This window comes from Cystoisospora suis (genome assembly GCF_002600585.1).
Source record: "Cystoisospora suis strain Wien I chromosome Unknown contig_671, whole genome shotgun sequence".
Lineage (NCBI taxonomy): Eukaryota > Apicomplexa > Conoidasida > Eucoccidiorida > Sarcocystidae > Cystoisospora > Cystoisospora suis.
Window position 1 is genome coordinate 1 of NW_027153472.1, and position 19,845 is coordinate 19,845.

The following is a 19,845-nucleotide window of genomic DNA, read 5'->3' on the forward strand; positions in this document are numbered from 1 at the left end:
TAAAAATAGACCACTATTTTAGTGGCGATCGAGGCAGGATTGCAAAATCCTGACAAACCGCATCCGAATGAGTCGAGGCTCGGTCCCTTACCTGGCGTGGAAGAGAAAAAACGCTAGCAGCTCAGCGGTAGAATGCGCGTTTTTGATAAGGGAGTGGTTTCTGGTTCAACAAAATAAAACTGAAATATAATTATGGACTTAACAAAAATGAAACATTCTGTGAAGGTCACCCGTCTACGTCTATAAAGCGCCCGCTGAAGACGAACAACGGCAGCGCGACACTTGCGGATCCTCGAAGTCAGTGTTACCGTGGCAGTACGTCTGAGTCGCGCGCACAGTACCCTGGTCAGCTGGCATCCAGGTGGGCGCGCCGTAGGTGTGCCGCAGAGGTTCAACAACGATAAGACGGGCAGCGTTACTGCCCAGAAGAATGGTTAACCAGGAGTAGATGATCTCGAAGTATTAGACCTGCCGGAAGACTCCGGATCTGTGAGGCCTTTTCCGCGAGCTTCGGTGGGCGCCCCAACTGCTTACTGCAGCATCTCAACGGACCTTGAAACGGTGCCTGGTGACGAGAGCGTCGACCGCTATCGCTGGGGAGTGGACCGTGTGCCGGTCCACCCCGAGTGCGCCCGACGGCTGATGTGTAGTTAGCTGCACACATTATTGTGTAATGGGGCTTATTGGTGACGACCAGTGGTGCGAGCCAGACGGAGCACGGGGCATGTCCGCGGCTGGTGCAGCTACAACCCGAGGGAAGGTGCTGCTATATGGCAGGCGGAGTGTTGCGGGGGCGTCTGTCGGCAGCGGGGGCGTCAGTCGCCAGCGGTAGAAGAGCCGGTGGCGAGGCAGAGAGATATAAGAGTAATCAGAGTAGGTTTTCTAGGTAATGAATCGTAACAAACGAATTTTTACGTCTCCGTTCGAGATCATCCGTGTACTTAGTTGGCAGGACCGCAGAACTCTCGCGGAAAAAGGAGAGCACAGCACCCAGTGGCAGCCAGCGACCATCGGCGGAGTGCCGACCGCGCCAAAAGTAATTTTTCTTTTCACAAGAAGTCGTATCACTCCTCGGTGTGTGATGTGCTGGGGTCAGTAGTGTGAAGCAGTCCGCATTCTCGCACATCGGCGGACTCGCGGACTGTAGCGCGGCGCCGTCGCTATTGTATCGCAGGAAGAAGGCGAGCCAGCTTGCTCTCAGGATGTGCCACGGGATGGTGATGACCCAGCCACAAAACTTCGACAAGAAATCACCTGTGCTGGCGTGCCCGGAGACAAGCAGCTCCTGACATCTGCATGCTTTTATCTGGCATGCAGCATGGGGTAGCGTGATCCGAAGTCTGTCTCTGTAGAGGAACAGTGCTATCTCAGACTCTTGTACCTGAGTTTAGGCTTAGCTGTACACGCCTCTTCAATCGTGCCGGACTGCCCTTGCTACTCGTGGCTGATAAAGTGCACCCGAGGAGGGCCTGCGTAGAATCATAGCCGGAAATGGCGTACCGAGGGATCGTAAGCTTCTTTGTACATAGCCATCCTCCACTTCTTGGTATCATTTTTTCTTAGCAAGCAAGCACGCGACCTACAGAGACCGCCGGTAACAACTATACTTAGAAGACATACCTTCTTTGCCCGGTGTCGCTGCGCTCGCTGACTGGCAGGCTTGGCCGCCTAACTCTCTCTGACGAGCCAGTCGTCCTGCCTCGGGGGTTCTTTGGGGAGCCGACCTCGCTAAGCTTAGTTGGTTGTCTGCGACTACTGTTGGGCAGCGCTGACGACCGCTCTCTTTTGGGGGATCTGCAATTGTCCTCTCTGGAGTGTGTCCGCGATGGCTCCCCATCTTGGGAGAACCGACAAGCGGGAGATGGAGAACCACTTCCTCACGTATGGACGTAAGTAGTGTCATCCTCCTCGGCGTAGCTGAGCGCCAGGTTGGCGTTTTTTTGTTTTGTGAGGCCACAGGCAGAGGTGGATCGGTGACTACGGACCACACCGGCTACCGCTGAAAGGACAACAGAGTAGTGTGCAGCCCTGTTCTAGCCTGTGTTGGCTACCCCTGAGCGGCTGTCACTGTAAGGTGATAGCGAGGAGCTGCGTGCGCTATGAGCGGGCGCAGGCTGTGCTTCATGCCAGGAGAGGCAAGTGATACTGCTGAGTGAGGCTGCATATTTGCTTAGGTAGCTCTTTGGCTCTAGGTGGGAGAACTATCTCAGGCACTGCAGCAAGCTGCCGCTTTGAGCTAACCACTAGCAAGATCAGGTCCGATAAGCCAACATACTATATGGCCACTTGCTCGGTCGTCCGCGTTGTCTGTTCCCCCGTTGTCCTTATCACTGTACAGATCTTTTCGACGAAGCCGCCGTCCCTGGACCGACTGTTGAGGACTCCGACGATCCAGATGATGCAAGTGAGGGTCCCACCTGCTCCGCTTTCGAGGGTGACCGCTGTCGGCGCTGCAGGTGCTCTAGAAACTTTGGCGGGGTTAGGGGGGCCACTTACACGCGTTTTCTATTCTGTGTTAAGTGTCGCATACGCATGCTGCGTTATCTTTTTGCACTCGTACAGAGAGAAGTGGATTCTTCGTTCCTCCATGTGCTTGACTTGTTGGCTTTCACTCAGTCGCAGAGGGAACAGCGGAGCGATGGGGGGAGACCGCTCCTCCCCGGGAGCGACAGAGGCCCCCTGTATCTGGGTCTGGGCGGTGGCTCTCCGTGCCTCATACAGACTCGCGGCGCTTTGATCGTCTTCGGGACCTCTCCCTCAAAGACGGTAAGGCTTGTGGTCTTAGCTGTTAAGCCCAAGCGGGAAGCCGTTGGTTGCCAGGGTATCCAAGCGAGTCCGTCAATCCCCTGCTGCTGTACCAAGGTTTACCCGCTTGGGACCTAAGTGTCTTTTTTCTGTGCGGAGACTCCTGCAGTACGCGGACTCAGATGCGCTGGTTACGGAGAGAGTCTCTCATTTTCACGGATTCTATGATAAGGCATGTGGCTCACTGTGCTCACGGTTCGTGCCCTCCGGCGAAGGCGCTTTGCTTTCGGTTATCACATCCCACATCGGGTTCACCATTTCGGACGTCGCTTTTGAGAAAGGCATCGGCGGGTCATATTACATACCAATACACGGACATATTCGTTGCTGTAGGGGAGCGGCAGCACTCGGTGTCCCAAGACTATTATCGTAAAGATAGGTTTGTTCTTTCGCGTGAACCCCGGGCGTCGTTTCGTGACTGGTGCGGCAACTGTCCACGGCACTCCACATTATGAGTCGGGACTGCGACAATGGCGTGCCTCAAACGAGGGGTTTCCGGGGTATCTTCCCGATAGGTCGGGCGGCCCGCCGCCAAATTTTAGTACGTCATGAATCAGTCGGCAGCCCCTCGATCAGCTTTGTTCATCCGACAGGAGTCAGAATCGTCAAAAACAGTCGGAAGTCGGTTGCGAGGCTTCACTCAGCAAAGCGTATTCATAATAACGGAAGGAGGGGCTGCCGGCGAGCGGCGCAGCTTCAGCGTGACCCCGGTGACCTTTCCTGTGCGCAGAGGAGGACGAGGTCCAGGTGATCCCGCGTCTGAAAGTGGAGCTGAAGCGGCCCGTAAAGCGCGTTGCACCTTCTCAGCTGACAGAGCCCGAGGCGTGGCATCCAGTCGCTCCATCACTGATCTGGTATTGCTTCTCTTTCTCGGGATTCCTGCCTTCTGTCTACTGCTTGTTTCTCTGTTAGTCTGATCCACAAGACGAGTGTAAAGCTACGTTAGTATGCTTAGTTTGTTCTGCCATCACTGATTCTGCTAGCGCCATGTCCGTATAACGCTCGAAACCCCGCCCAGTGGCAGACCGCAACTGAGTCTGTCCAGTGTCCAGTGCACCTACAAGCGCCCACGTTTCCGTAGCCGCAGCAGTCTACGTGAGTTGCGCGCGTCGAAGCAAGACTTTCTTCATTAGGGAACTCCGAATACCATGGTGCGGAGACAGCCCCCTCACCGCGACTTTCCACTATATTGTTTTCTTGTGCACGGCAGGCAGTCTTCGCAGCCTCAGTATATCATAGCCTCACTATACTTCGGCGCATGGCTCACTAGTGACGTTCCGGCGCGGTTTGGCAGGTCGTAGACAGGACGCGTCTGTGTGCCTTGCACTTCCAGCTTCTCTGCACCCGCGCGGATCCAGGGATCCTACGCGATAAGGATTCGCCCTCGTTCTTCCCCACGGCCATCATGCCCAAGAAGCGGCAGCATTCGTGCCTTCTTTTTGCTTACCGCTGTAGTACTGACGGATGCAGAAACCCAATTTGCTGCAGGAAATGCGTACTTTGCCGGAGAGATGTGGATGCGTTCCGTCAGTCTTTTTTTCGGCGACGCCTACACCCTTTTCCAGCCAGCCTCCGTATCTTCGCCAAGAAATCTACGGGCACTATTTCCCGCCGTCCCTTGCAGTAGTGTTACTGCCTTGTTCTTTTCCTACGACGTGTCAACAGGGAGCGTGAACTAACTAACGCAGCAAGCTGCTCAGCAGTAAATAATTTCGCCTTCCAGCGCATCCAGGCCGTACCGCCTTCAGATGCACGCATACTCTCAGGTGCCACTGAACAGCTCTCCGTGCCTTTTGCGCCACTCGTCGCCACTAGCGAGAAGTATTCATTCAACGCGTCATCTGCTTCTCTTCCGTTGACTGGTCTATGGCGCGACGATGTCGGGCAATCTAACGCGGGCCTCTCTGAAAGCGGAAGTGCTTCTTCGACGCCGCCACCCAGGACGGCGCCCCAGGTTGCCCCAGGTGTATCGTCTGCCAGTGCAGGGCAAGAGGCGCTTTTGCACTCTCAGGCCGCGCACATCTGTCCGCGCGCGGCAGCTATGTTGGTCAGCGACTTGCAGGTCGAGAGCTCAGCGGCTGCCGCAGCTTCTGACCTGCAAGAAAAAGCCATATATGATGCTCAGAAAGTCCTTTCAGTAGACGAATCTGTTGAGAACTTGTTCTTGCTGGCGCTACAGCCCGGCATGGCCCCTGGTGTGGTGAAGAGAGCCGAGGAGGATCAAGAGCAGCAGAAAAAAGAGGGCGCGGCACATGCCCGAGCGCGTGCAGCGGCGGCGGCGTCACTGTGGGGTGCGAGGCGAGTGAAGGAGACGGAACGGGGAAGCGCATCAGAGGGACAGAACCAAACTGAAGGGGACAGGAGTCAACACGTGATGGGGGCTGAAGGGGAGGCTGCGCTTCAGCGTCAAGACCCACACCGCCGCATGGTATTTGATGCTTCCAGTGGAGGGAGAGACAGGCAAACACTTCTGGGAAGCGAAGTAGGACCGAGAAGACAGCCGTTTACAGATGCCGTTGTGGACGAGCGACTGAGGAAAAAAGAGGAAAGTGCTGCTGAAAATCTGATTACACGGCTTGAACTAAAAGTGGGAGAACGGGATGAGGGCACGGATCAGGGCTGGTCAGATCTGCTTGATATCAAAGAGCGAAAGGTACGCGGGTGCTCTCCTGTACGCTAACCGTTGCGTCGGTATACCGACGTGAGGAGGGGCGAGAAAGTACACGCGCACACCCTCAATTTCATCAAGAGAATGTGACACTGAAGGTGCGTCTGGTTTTCGTTTCTCAGTAGGCAGGTCGCTGAGTGCGTATTGTTCTGCTTTCTTTTTCCAGCGTGTGGAAGCGCGGGTGTAAAGCCTGTCAATTTACTTGGAAGTCCGCGCCTCTCTCTTCATGGTGACTCTTTTGCCTTATTTCCGTGGTGGTCGATCTAGCGTTCTCCCAGACACACACATGCACACTTCTATCTGTTGTCAGTCGTCAATGGCTACCTTGTCGTGCAGCTTTTGATGGCGAGCAATTCCTCCATGCCTAGCTGTGCCATCAGCGCCTGACGTACATCTTGACTCGCATGCTCATCTCTTCCAACTTCTGCGGAAATTTCTTCACTCATTTCGGGAGCTGTAGTTTCAGCTGCACTATCTTCTCTCCTTTTTGGACCAGTCCACAGCGTGAGAAGTGGGGGGTATGACTTCATCGTGTCGGTTGAGTCAGAGCCGAGGTATTCCAGTTGCGACCGCTCTTAGAATACTGTAGAACACTACGCCAGTTTTACGGTGTGTCGTAGTGTACGACACTACATTGCATCTCTGCACAGTCAGGCGTTATGTCAAAATTCCGGCTCTATGTGGTGGATGCTATGGGTCATCATTCAGCTACGCGCCGCCGGTCTCCTTGCCACTGTTCTTCAGGGTCACAAATATGTGCAGCAAGAAGACGCAATGGGGTACGATTTAGACGGCAGAATCGTCGTCACTCGCGCCCTCCGCCTGATGACTAACCTGGAACGAGACCAAGAGCGCGACATGAAAATGCTTGACAGGGAGAAAAGAAGGCGCGAGGAACGCAGGCGTGCCGCAGAAAAGGAGTTGCTTGCCGCCTCAAGCGCCTCGGCTTCTACAGCATCGACCTTACCTACTGCCCGGAGCTTCGATCCCGGCACTGCTCGTTCTAGTGTCTCTGGCCAGGACTTGTTCCGACCCGTGCAGAAGGCACTCGTAATCTCCAAGGGACGGCTTGCAGGGGTAAGCTCTCCGGTGCGAGTGAGTGTGCTTTCACGTGGGCCGCCAAAAGACTCGGCGAGTAACAGCGGAGCTGCTAATGTGAATGGTCAAGAACACAACAGCACTCAAGGGAAGGCACCTACCCGTGGTAGAGTCTCTTTTCAAGATGCTCCCTTACACGGTGCACTGCGACCGTCCTTTGTTAAACGGAGATTGTCGAAACAAAGGACAGGCGGCACGGCACGCGGGGAGCACTGGCACGGGAAAGAAGACGAACAGGACCAGCATTTACCTTCATATAAGGTGGAAGGGGATGCAGAGTGGCGCCGAACCGCTTCACGGAAAGTCTCTTTTCAGTCGACTACGTTGCATGGTGCTATCGTCCCTTCTTCGGCTCCTCCGTCAGCTTCTGGGGGAGCGAGTCAGGAGTTAGCAAGAAGGCCTTCGTTATCTCGACGCAGTTCAGCAATAAGTCGGAAGACGAGTGCATTTTCAGGAAGGAGCGAGGAGTACGATCTGGAAGAAGCAGCTGAGTTGCCTCTTCTGCTACCATCGCGGACAAAGGAGCGGTCTGTAGCTCTGTCGTCCTGGAACGCCCTACAACAGATTCGACAAACTGACTTTCCTTCTGGCTGCACCCGCCCTCCCATCCAAGAAAAAATTGGGCGTGTTGTTGTGCCGCATCTCCCTCCTGGGGATTCTGCTTCTTTCATGGGCGACGAGACTGAAGAGGATGTATCCAGAAGGTGGGCCCACTTCTCGGCACAGACGGAGCAGCATGGAGAGGATCCCGAGGTGCTAGCCACAGCGGCCGGCGCGCCTCTGGACCTTGTTGTTGACACGCCAGTGTACGCGGGGCCTCCCTATGAGATTTTCGAAGAGTATGAGGAGAAGGCGGAACTGAACATTTCCATTCGCAGGAGAGCGGACGCGGAAGGAAGCTCGTTGATATGCGTCCCGTCAACAGGAGGTGAAAAACAGATGACTTCCGGTCAGCGCAAGTGGCGTCAAAGAGGAGCGGAAGAACGTGCACTATTGCCTTTTCCCGGAAGATTTGTCCCCGTAACGAGGTTTCCCCACGATGATCGATGCCGAGCGCCCCTGTTGGAAGGGCCTCGAGAAAACGTCTCTTCAGGGGTTTCCCGCCTCGCGAACTGCAGCGAAGATCTAACGACAGTCCCGTCTTCTATGGGCATTCTGAACATGCTTGGGGAGCAAGACCGCATAGGGAAGCCCGTTGTGGAGGCAGCAGTAGGGCCAGCCTTATTAGGCGCCCATCTCCAAGGACCAGAGGCGGTAGCTGCTTTGAAGGAGGTAGAGTGTGCCGTTGACGGCGGTTTCGCTTTCCTTTCTCAGGCTGGAGCTACTGCCAGGGATGGGGAGGGCCTGAATGAGTGTCGCCCAGGGACTAGTCTATGGCAACAGCACACATATGGGAGGAGGCGGAGACTCCTGGATGCCGAGCGTACGACATCGGAGATGGGCAAGCCAGAACATGCTTGGTTACTCAGCTCAAGAATCTTTCTCCCTGTTGACATGTTAGAAAAGGACATGGAATTCCGAAAAGCTCAGAAGACCTTGGAGGACAGGTATGCCTACCCCGAGGGCCAGTTCTCCCCCGGCTATTACGTGAAGGAAGAGGACATTGAGACAAGAAGACGTGACGTTCTCAAAAACAGAGAGGAAGCCATCTCGGTTTTCGATATCCAAGGTAGGTTCCCAGTGACCTGGGGACAATCACCCCAAACGGGTGACAATGTGCTCTTCTCATTCCGGTCTGTGTTTGTGTTGCCAAGAGCTCGTATATTTCTGGGCTTTTGCTCTGTCAACGTCGTCGGACACCTATCACTGTTCACTCAAGCCACGGAGCGGGCGACAAATAAAAGACAAGCACTTTCAGCAATCATTCTCCGGGACGTCCAGCACGGGAGCCCTGCTTTACTGTGCCTTGACCATGGCGGTTGGTGATGCTTCTTTCGTTATCCTTTCTTCCTCGTTGACTCAGTCGGTTTCGTTTGCAGTAATGATGTTGCGTACAAGACATGCTTGTTCTCCGCTCCTTCTTTTCTAGTCCGTCTTTGGTTACTGTCTTCCGGAAATATCTGTGTTCCCGTGTTTTGGCTCGCCACTCTTTCTTATGACAGAAATACCTACCTTTCAGTAGGCGCGGCAGAACGTTGTTAGACTGGCCACTAGCGGGCACGGCTCCCGTGAAAAGCCATAAAGAAGGAAAAAGGGTGCAGAGTGAACTTTGGAGTGTGCTATTCCGGAGCTCAGTCACTCGTTCGTCTCATGGTCTCTCAGCTCGGGTGACAATGCATCTTAACTACTACTGCCTCCATTACCAGAAAGATGCTACTGCATATCATGGCAGAGCGTATCCTTCCTAAAACTGGTGTACTCGCCTGTATGGACTGTGCGAAGAGATCACGTGAAAACTTTTTTCTTTCCTGTTCACCTGGTTTCTCGGGACCCTAGCTTTTGTTGTGCGGTTCCGGATATTCACAAACTGATGTCGTCTGGTATCGTTGTATCAATTGCGGCTCCTCTGCAGAGCGACAGAAACAGGCGGAACTCGCGAAGTCGCGCGAAGAGGCGAGTCGAGCAGCCCAAGAGAAACGTGAACTGGAAGAGAGATTGAAGACTGAGGCAGAAAAGACACAGCAGGCTTTCAACAAACATAAGGAAGAACGTAAGCGGGCTTTGATCGCGGAGAGAGCTGCAGCTCGGCATGGACCGGACATGGACACCGAGACCTATGCGTACAGCCGAGGTGCGGGACCTTCTAAATTAGAAGCGTTGCCTCCTCCCGATCTGAAGGAAAGATACCGTGCAATCAAGAAGAAAAATGCAGAAAATCCCCGGTTAGATACCATTCTCAAGCTGATTGCCGTCAAGACAGGGAAAACCAAATCAAAAGTCAAAGTCCCGGTAAGCAAGGTTGTTTACACTCCCGCAGCTTCAGTCATATCTCTTTTACTCCCAGGTCTGAATGACCGAGTGACAGAGTTCATATATCGATCGCGCGGGAAGTCTGGTGCAGAGATGCACTCGAGACCTGAGCACAAGTAGGACTGTAGTTCAAAACCATGCCTTCTGTTCGAAGGAAGGATGAGCTTGCGGACGTACGCCTAGAATAAGTGATCCACTAGCCATTCAGAAGCACTCACATTGAACCAGTTCCCTGTGTGGAGTCCGCCCGTGCCCGCGTGGCTACGCCGGCATTTCAGAGTGCGCATGTTCCTATCTCTCGCCTCTCCTTTCCGGTCGCGCCCTATGCCATGTGACGTCCCCAGACCAAGACCAACGACACCTGCGCTCACACTAGAACTTTCCGCAGGACCTTGTGGAAATGCATACGCCGTTAGGATACTGTTTTCTCTGCTGACTTCTTCGGAACGTAAACTGACAACAGCGGAGAGCTCGTGGAAGGCGGGTTGCCTGTTGGGCTGGAGGGACGTGTTTCCTAGAGACTATTTATGGCCGAACTTTCTCGCTCGCGAGAGCCAGCAGTTGGATCCCTTGAGCTCGCGTGCCGGACTCCTCCCCTGGCTATCAACTACAGCTTTGGCGATTTCCGACTGGGACAGAGTGATTCCCTGTGGCTGAGGGGCACAAGTGGGAGGGTTGCTTTGTCGGTGTAGGTGTGGTTTCGGGCGTTCACAAAGATCTTTTTCACGTGTGACTAGACTGCTGCGTCGACGACGGAGACGCTCCATAGAGTAGTCGGGCGGTCCGAGGCTGTAGGGGTAACAGGATTGAAGGCTAGCTAGAAGATGGGAGAGTACGCCGCGTATTCTTGCTGTCGGTTCGTGCGCGTGATCTTCCCAACAGTTAGGATTCATGTATTCTCGTCGTGCGTGGCATCCTCAGTGCATCAACCGCGGCGCTCGGGTACACTGGCTTCATCTGTTATGCTCCAGGGCCGTCACCACGCAAAGTCGAAAGAAGATGCGGAGAAACGAGAAGAGCAAGAGCGTCGCAAGAGGAAGCAGCGAATCTTGAAGATGCTTGCAGCGCAGCAGGGTGGCGCCAAGGCAGCAGGTCTCCTCGCGCAGATGGAGGAGGAGGAGGAATCAGAAGAAGAAGAGCGACCAGACAACGAGGAGGAGGAATTTGACTCCGTCACTACGGAGTACACGTATCCCACTGTAACAGTGTCAAGCTATGAGTCTGTCGACACGCCCTTCCCTCAGTATTCGTTTGACTATGCACGCTACGTGCCCCCTCCCAACATCTTTCCCGATATACAAAAAGCGCGACTCAACTATTCGGGAATTGTTTTTGTTTCAGAGGACTTCAGGAACATCAAGAATCCGCTGTCATCCGCACAGCCTACTCAGAGAAAACCACAGGGAGGCTTTTTCCATGAACGGATGTTTGTCGAGGTTCGAGGTCTAAATTTACTGTTTTACACAGACGGAATGGCGACGACAGGTCAAGGGAGTGAGTTTTCTGCACTCGGGGTACTAGGCTTAGGCCAGGGGAAGAAGTCTCCTTGCGATTTCCGCATGCCTACCGGGAATGAGAAGTGGGCACTTGTCTTCGGTGTGAATGTCACGCATAACACCCGAGTTTCCCTCACTACAGTCCAGCCGCTTCCTTCCAGTAATCCGGACGTGGTATACAACGCTGTGCTGTTGGAAGGACAGACATTGCAGGGCTTTCATGGTGCACGGGCGCCTTCTCCCGGAGGTTTGCAGGCGGATGAGAGAGACAAGAACCCAGCAGAACAGCGTATTTCCAAGGAGGAAGCCGTTGCCTTGCTTCTAAACGCCGACACCGAGGAAGAAACAATGCAATGGTACCGACTCCTTAAGAGACGATTGGCTCTCCTCAAGTACGCCGCATCCCTTGCAGAAGCAAGTGGAGGAGACCAGCAACCTGCGTTGTCAGTTGCCGAGTACTGTCTGTCGGGAGTCAACGCAACGGTCCTGAGTTTGAAGGGAGTCCCGTTCAGCCGATCCGCCGAGGAGGTTTTATTCACGGAGTTGAAGGAGGAGAAGAAGATACATTTACTTGACATGTCCTGTCGGTCTTTGGTCGACTCAGAAATCGCGGAACTCGCGAAAATCCTTAACATCGTGGTTGATCGTCTTGACCTCAGCTTCAACGCTCTCGAGGCTATCGATTCCCTCCCCATTTGTCGGCTTGTCAACAAGGTTCGCGCAGCGAATGTGCAGTTGAATGACAACCCTTTGGGTGAACAGTCGGGCGGCGGTGTCTTGCTTTTTGACCTCCTGGTGGAAAGTCGTGCTTCCCGCATTGAAATGAACCGCACACGGTTCGGTGCCGAAGCCTCTCGGGCCTTCCGCCAGAAGCTGACTGATCTGGAGCGTCCTAAGGACGCACCCAAATTTGTGTGCTTGAGCGGCAACGAACTGTCTGCTGACGACCTGGCAAATCTACTGTTATTTCAGAAGAATAAACTACCCAAGCTCAGGGCTATCGATGTATCCTTCAATCGGGCTCTCACCGTAGAAGAGATCGATGATGCTCTAAAAACTGGGTTTGGGAAAATCGACTCCTCCGTTCTTGTCTACGACCCTGCACAGCCTCTCCACAGCACTCTCAAGGCGCCGGTGGCTGGGGGGGCAGAGGGAGTGAAAAAACTGCCGGTCACCCTCTCCGGGCGTCTTTTCGCCCATGGTTGGACAGCTGACGACGACCACACTATCAGCAAAGCTGGGGGTAAACCGGACACACGGACTTCAGAGCCGACTAGTAAACAGCAGTTGCCTCTCGTCTACTTCGAACTGCGTGGTCCTGCCATAGTATGGTCAAAGTTTCTTATCCGAGATCCTATGCAGTTAGTTCAGGAAAGACACGGTACGAAGATGAGCAGCGAGTTCTTGCTTTCCAGCCCGTGGGACGAGTCTGAACCAATGCGTGGATTGATACTCCATCGCGTCAAGGTCGATTTTGATGCGCAGCCAAAGCTACTGCATGTCGAAGGATTCGAATTCTCATCCTGCAAGGGTGAACTCCCGCTTCTGGGCGAGAAGGTGAAAGGAGACTTGAAACTTTCATCGTATACTCTTCAAGGCTTCTCCGACGCCGTCACGGTGGAGTGGGCGCGCGTTCTTCATGCCAGGTAAGCCTCTGCAGGAACAGGGAGGGCAATAGGAAGAGTGTAGGAATAGATCGTTCCATCTGGAGAGGCGCGGGAATATGTCTCGATGAAGGTGAGCTGTATAAGCGAGACGTGCTCGGCATCGAGTGCCTCAGTTAGTCTGACAGAACTATCGGTTGTCATTTGTCGGCGAGTGTTAGTGTTTTTCTCTGTTTCGTCCCGCGAGTGTCTGCTTTGAAGTCGAAGTCCCGCCCATCGTGCTTCTGTGCGTTCACGAGAAACTGAAGAGCCGGGCTCGCCCGTCGTTGGCTCTTCTCTGAGTTTTTATCTTTTTGCTGTGTTTGTTTATTTTTCTTTTCTGACAACACCCAGGCTGGCGGGGCTCTTCTACGTACGCACAGAAAGCCGTCAACAGCTCCCGCTAAGTCCGTCTGCTCTGCGGTTTTTCGAAGCCGGTATGGGCACAATTCTCGACTTCGGAGGTTGTCGAGTATCTCCGGATGCTTTGAAGGCCACGTTCTTTTTCCTCTGTAAGTACACGTGGTTGAAATCACTGATTTTTTGCAACATGGGCTTCGCCTCGGCGCACCTGAAAGCCCTTTCCTCGGAGGCGTTGCGGCTGTACGATCTAGACCTTGTTGACCTCTCTTTCAACAACCTTTCGGGTTCGCATGATAGCGAACCTCTCGTGGGCGCGTGTAGCTTCCGTAGTTGCGGTCGGTTGGTTCTTGACCGCAATCCAATAGGAGATTCCTCCGTCTTCTCCAGCGTGCTAACAAAAGTTGGATGCGGGCATCATGTTAAGACGTTCTCCGCCAACGGCTGCTTTCTGGGAGACAAGTTCGCCGAAGCCGCGGCTATGCAGCTAGCGGAATCAGCGCCCTTCGGCTCCAAGTGCACTCTGGAGACGCTGGAGCTGCAGCAAAATTCCATAGGCGAGGAGCCACTCCGCGATCTTATCAATGCCGTCGTCAAGAACGTCCCCTCAATACAGAAAGTGAAGGCATACGGAAACGTTAGCGCGATATCAGGAGTTACAGAGACAACAGTGCTTGACCTCCACAGTAGCTTCGCTGACAAACCTGCTAGAGAAATTCGAACCGAGGGTCCAAAGAGAGAGAGGATCAAGAAATATCAAGTAAGTACTCAGACACCGAAGAGGGGAGATGCGGTTTGCACAGACGCACGAGCATAATATACTCTGTCAGGCGTCATGGACCCGGGCAGACAGTTGATATCCACGGAATTTCGCAGGAGTATTTGCCACTTCATTCCACTCTCGGGTACTCGCCGCGTTTGAAGCATATAGCTCACACTGGCCCGCCGTTGTCCGGTTCTCGCTTTTCTCCACTTACTTCGGAGAGCAGCTGGCGTAGTGTCGAGGATCGGCTCTTCTGCCCAAGTAGTTGACTGAGCGGAGGTGCCGCCTACTCTTTTTAAGCTGCAGTAGCGGCTCTGATTTCCTCCTCGGGCTCCGACAACGGTGCTCCGAAAACATAAGTTTGTAGTGTGCTGCAGGGAACTTACGAGGAATCGCACTTTCGGGTTGGTGGGCACCGTTGTGTGGAGCCAAGTACAGTGATGCTGCTGATGGGCGGAGTCCCACTCGGAGGGGCTTCTTCCGTCACGAATTCTTGAGCTTACCACGGGTGTCGTCTGGGGGTCAAGTTTCCTTAGCCTGCGAGGCAGTGTGGCCTCGCAGCCTAAGGAAACTCGTTCTGCGAAGAAGCATCGGCTAAGGGGAGGGGCGGGGGGGTTGAAGCAAGGAAATGGCACGCATCCGGGCTGTAGCGAAGACTCTTGCACACCTCTCAACGTCACCTGCTGCGAACTTGCTCTGATGCCTCGACAGACCCACGGCATGGACGAGGCGGAGAGGGCAGCCCTGGAGGCTTTGCTCTCACTGGCCGTAGGAGAGAAGAGGGCGCCCTCGAAGAAGTCTCTGGCCAGTCTTCGCCAAGACAGTTCAGCCAGTGACGCTTCTGACTCTCCGGCGGCGGGCCGCTATGGTAGGCGCTAGCTGTAACTGGTGCACTTGAACCGGTTGTCTGCGTTGATTCCGGCGCGCTTTGAGTAGCTAGCGCGTCTCGTCGGTTCCAGGAAGGGGTGCAGCCTAGCGTAGAGCTAATGACCGGTTGAGTGGAAGGCCGACAAAGCATGCAATGAGAGAGGTTTGCGGCGTTGATTACAAAGAGAAAGAAGGTAGATTATCGTGGAATCGACGGGAGAACAGGATGCTGGCTTTGTAGAAAACGTAGAAGAAACGGCTGAGGATAAAAAAGCCAAAGGCACTGCAGAAGCTGCGACCTCAGTGGGTTAAGAGCATCGCCCCGCTCGCGCTCCAACCCGCGCTACACTTTCTTGCACTTCTGCGACTCGACACTTTCACTGCGTCACGACGCAGTTCGTGAAAATTTTTGTTTGCGTATCAGTATCCTACCGGGCAGTGGCTGGCCAGTCGCCTGGTTTTCTCCGGAAAATGCATTCAGTTTCATGTCCTACAGAACGGCCCAACAGGTCCACCATGGCAGAGCCCGACTTCGTAGCGGCCTGACGGGATCGTGCGACAGTGCGTATAGCTGCGTGTGAGTTCACACTTGTATTCTTGCTGATGGCCGCCCGCTCGGGAGCTTCTGCCCTTGGGGCCGATGTGGAAGACACCGAGACCTATTATGGCCTTGTGTGATAGGTTCTGCTGTCTATTTTGGCGTGTCGTAAAGGAGGCACTGCACAAAGCACAGACAATCAGGATGGCGCCGTTCCCACGTCTGCCGAGGCGAGACAGGAGGGAGGCGGAAGTGCCCGTGTGTGAACAGCGTTGTGTACTTTCCTGAGGGGCAGTTTGGAATTTGAAGTGCCGGAAGTGGGTCTTAGTCTCATTGTTCGCCTTGCAACGAAATGACAATGTGTTCTAGAAGTTCTCTTTTATTTTGGTTAATTACTCATTCTTCTTTCGCGACTCTTTTTGTGTTGTGGTGACTTGCTCAGGCCTTGACGTCACAGGTCCCAGTCGACGGCAACGCTCCCAGGTGGGAGGACATGACTCTCCCATGCATGCTACCTCGGGCAAGTCGCTGGCGGACACCATTTCTTTTGACTCACAGGCAATGGCGCAGGAAGGTGCTACTGGGAAAGAGCCGCACAATCTCCCGAACGCTTCTCCGGAGGAGATGGCTCCCGTGCCCGAGGAGGAAGGGAACGAACCCGCAGCCCAAGCGGGTGAGATTATTGTCCCTCCGGAAAAACTGGATGACGCAGACGCTTAGTTGGGCCGGTTGGATCCAAGGAGAAAAGCCGGTTGTTCGAAGCGGGTAGAGGCGAGGCATGAAGAAGAAACAGGTTCACACCCGAGCGGACGAGTTGCACCGATGGGGATTGAAAGAAAAAGGTACCGAGCAAAGCTCCAGAGAGGGCAGCAGGCCCAGACCACAGGAGCCACTTCCCTTCACGGAGTGCAGACTCCAGTACCGCCTGCCGGTGACTGGGAGGCTCGTACCGAGTCAGGTGTCCAGTGCCTGCGGTGCCTTCGTGTTCTTCAGCAATTCAGTATGTACACTGAAGAACGAAAAGACCCGACGACGGTAACACAACAGCGACTTGGTTTGCCGGGAGCGGCAGCGGAGTGCGTTGTGTGATGAACGACGACCGCCAATGGCATCCTATGACTACCTACAGGCTGGTCTTGCTCGCACCTGGACACCGAAAAGCGTTGGGGAAGCCGGGTTCAAATGCAGTGAGACGTAGTGACGATGGAATCGAGCGAGGATGCTAGTCGTTCAAAACGAAGTGCTTGTTGGACCTGGGGTGCTTTTTCGTTCGCCCTTTGCAGTTTTTGCTCAACAAGGAAACACGAGGAGACCAGGGCCCTCGCAGTCTACTTCCGAAGTTCGCGACAGTGGGGGCAGCGAGCCAGGCTCCTGGTTACAGGCTCTTCGGCGATAGCATGGCCTAGTGTTGTTTAGAAACAGAAAATGCTTATTCAGTCTTTTTCACAATGAGTTTTGTGACTTGTGCAAGGGCAATCTTTTGTTGACAACGCAGTGACCGTCCAGGCCGGACAAGAGCACGCACGCCGAGTTCCGGGCAAGTTCTCGTGCTTCGAGATTCAAGGAGAGATTGAGTTACGCTGGTGCACGCAACACACGTCACCGTACGAGCGACTCCCGTTAAGCCCATGGTGACCTGGCATCTCACTTTGTGTCAGCCACACCAGAAGTCTGGTCACTCACGATGGTTACTTCAGAAGGACGCTTCAATCACGTGTGCAGCAGCATCAGTGTGCACTTTGGAGAAAGGGTACAAGAGACATCCCTCTTTTCTAGGACACCGTAGCACAGCCGTGCACTGTTAGTGATGAACCGGCTGGAATCTACGGTGAACTTCAGAAACTTTTTCACGGGGCTCAAGGCGACAGTGGCGTTACTGAGCAGATTTTCTGTTACTCTGGAGACACCCGCCTTCGCCTGTAGTGAAGGGAGCAAAGTCAGTATGAACGGATGATAGCCAGCGGACTGACTCGTGAAGGGTGTCTGGCTTGAGCCACGTGTTACGAATGTCAGTTCGTTAAACTGCTCAGGCTCGTACAGGCTTTACGTAAAGCCGTCTGCTCCAACTTGGATTGTCCCTACAAGACAAAAGTGGCAGCGCAAGATACTCTTCCCCACGCGTTTTCGCCTGGCTGTCGAAGCATGGGACTACATCAGCAACATACATGAGCTGAAGCAGGGAGGCAGGACCGGGAGGGGGGGGATGGTGTTATCCTAATTGTGGCTGCGTGCGCATGCAAACATTGGTTTTTCTTCTATGGAGATTAGAAGTCAGCAAGCGAACAGTACCATTGACGCCTCGCGAACCTCAACTAACGAATGAGAAATTGATATTTGCAGGCGCAGGCCCCAATAGGCCTGCCGGTGGTGATGATCTGCAGATTCAGAACTGCACGCGGCAGGCGTGCACACAATGAAATCCTTTCCTCGCGGTCTCCTGCTGGGACTGCGTACGGAGACACTGCGCTTCGCCTGCCAGTAGTAGTAGAGCTGACACTTCGATGACGAGTGAAAGGACTTCATTCGTTCTCACACCGTGCAGTCCGTGCTCTACTTCCCAGCTCTACTCCAACGCAGGCCTCCCGCCGAATCATGAATAATGTATCCGGAGACACGGTTTGTTAGTCTTCGCCTCATAAATGTGAAGAGCAGCATAACGAAGTACCTCAGGCTGTTTGGCTTCCTGGGTGGCTGATGTGTGTTATCCTAACTAGCGGTTGCCCCTGAACCGCCGTGCACTGATCCCTCAAGTGGATGCTCTCACCGTGCCACCCGGCTTGCCAACCGTCCCAGGAGAGGAGGCGCGCGGAAGAATTGCGGGCTGAGCAGCTCCAACCGGAGCAACAGGCGAGAGCACAGCGGCTGTCGGCAGCGGAGGCCGAGCAGCAGCGGTGTACTCTTCCGTTCGACGTCTGTCATCACCACTCGTACGGTCCTCGCCGCGGATCCATCTACACCTGCAGCCGGCCGCTGCGTCAACCTGGTCCAGTTGTAGACGGTCAAGGAAGCCGATCAGGTGCTCGAACCCTTTTTCTGGCCACCCAGCCGTTTGAGCCGCTGTCCTCCTGTAATTCGTAGCTCGGTGATGCTCTGCGTCGAGTAGAGAAGCTTGTAGTCGCTGGGAGCTTTTTCTTTCCCGTCCAGATCACAGGACGGAATGATGGACTATCTGGTGTGTAAAGACAGACCTGGCGAGACCACACCGCCGTTGCAGCTGTAGCACCAGAACACGTCCAGCCGTTGCGGGAGTACTCCAGTCCGAGCAAAGAAGAAGTCAGGCCTCACTGCACCAACAAGTGCCAGAAATTTTGCGGCGCGACCTGGGCCGGACAAAAAGCCTTCAACGTTCAGACGGCTGGAAAGAAACTGCACGAGAGGGCAGCCTGGCGATCAGAGAGGAACCGGTTCTCCTCTGCTGGCCCGGGCAGGACTGGACACTGGCATTCAATCTGTCAGAAAGACCGCAGCAACCGAAGGAGAACCATTGTCAGCGACCACATAACGAGGGAGTGGCAACGTCCGCTGTGGGAACGTGGAACGCATTTACACCCACCAGAGTTGCAATATTCAGGGCTATGATTCGCTGTGGGTTCTCATTCTTTCTGACTGGCGCGACTCCCGCGGGACAAAACAACGGAAGGTGTTGAGAGCCGAGACTCTCAGTGAAAGCACCCTTCAGGAAACTGCTCTCAGGTCATTGCAGCGCAGTTCCGTGTCCTCATAGAAGCGAGGGGGCATGAGGACAAGTGACGTGTGAAGGGCCTCCTCCGCGGTTTCTCGTAAAGAACTGTTGTACCGCACTATCGCCCCCACCAACAGCTGCAGCTTACTTCTGCACTCCGCGACCGCCCGAGAGAGTTCAGATTCCTGGTCCGCGAGGGCTTGTTCGATCGCTGAAGCAGACGAGGAAAGGAGCAAATTACTGCTGAGTTTTCTGTACCGGTGTAGAGGCGACAATATGTCTTGCGCGAACAGTTGCGGTCCTTTTGTTCTGGTGAACTGTCACCTCTATCGCACTCCGTTTCATTCGGACGGCATGGATTTCGCGACACTCACAGTTGAATCGCCGTCAAGGCGGCACCCGCGCGGCCAGACGGTGTACTGCACCCCTTCATACTGCGTAGGGTACCTTTGCCGTGTCTGCCGGAGACTGTCGGTCGGGACGTGCACGTACCTGCCCTTCCCGCGGCTGCAGACATGCCCTGGCTGAGCCGAATCCCGATGCGCCACTCATGCCGGTCGACGGAGTATCCGTCATCCTGAACGGCTTCCTTGTTTGGAACGTCCAGTAGCTGCATGAGAAAGGTATCTTAGAGTGGTTCTCAGTTAGGCTACACCCCCGCAGCCTTGCCACAGGAGTAGACCTGCTTTTTGATTGAGGAGTGTACTCTAGCTTATCGTTGACAGGCGGAACCTCTACCTTGGTGCCGTGCCGGCACCCGAAAGAGGGAGGGTCAAAGAGTATACAGGTTGTCAACTAGCCCGCCTCGGGACCAGAAACACCAGCGTTGTCGGCGCGCCCGCTGAGCCCAGAGATACGCAAGCGAAAGCTGCTTGCTCCCACCACTCGTAATGCGAAGTGTCGGTGCGATGTCAAACGAAATTTGCCAGAAGTACTCCTCTGACGAGGCTATAGCGTAATATCGCCTTGGTGGAGGCAGTGCGTCATTTGAGGCAAACGCATTCAGAGGTCGTGG

At 54.4% G+C, this 19,845-nt stretch overlaps 1 protein-coding gene across 1 annotated transcript; it reads left to right on the top strand.

The window, feature by feature from the left end:
- The first annotated feature begins 1,389 nt into the window (after positions 1-1,389).
- On the top strand, positions 1,390-16,772 carry CSUI_001651 (uncharacterized protein). Its single transcript, XM_068061856.1, has 11 exons — positions 1,390-1,889; positions 2,339-2,404; positions 2,617-2,766; positions 3,536-3,659; positions 4,471-5,458; positions 6,182-8,240; positions 9,084-9,460; positions 10,453-12,623; positions 12,975-13,740; positions 14,455-14,611; positions 15,591-16,772. The coding sequence occupies exons 1-11, from the start codon at positions 1,826-1,828 to the stop codon at positions 15,866-15,868; spliced, it is 7,200 nt and encodes a 2,399-aa protein (XP_067926142.1). The 5' UTR covers positions 1,390-1,825; the 3' UTR covers positions 15,869-16,772.
- The last annotated feature ends 3,073 nt before the right edge of the window (positions 16,773-19,845 follow it).

What these genes read in the sequence shown, in the direction of transcription:
- CSUI_001651 (XM_068061856.1), top strand. Translation starts at nt 1,826, where the DNA reads ATGGCTCCCCATCTTGGGAGAACCGACAAGCGGGAGATGGAGAACCAC. An exon ending in CCACTTCCTCACGTATGGAC is followed by an intron (nt 1,890 to 2,338) that starts GTAAGTAGTGTC and finishes ATCACTGTACAG; the next exon opens with ATCTTTTCGACGAAGCCGCC. An exon ending in TTGATATCAAAGAGCGAAAG is followed by an intron (nt 5,459 to 6,181) that starts GTACGCGGGTGC and finishes GTCATCATTCAG; the next exon opens with CTACGCGCCGCCGGTCTCCT.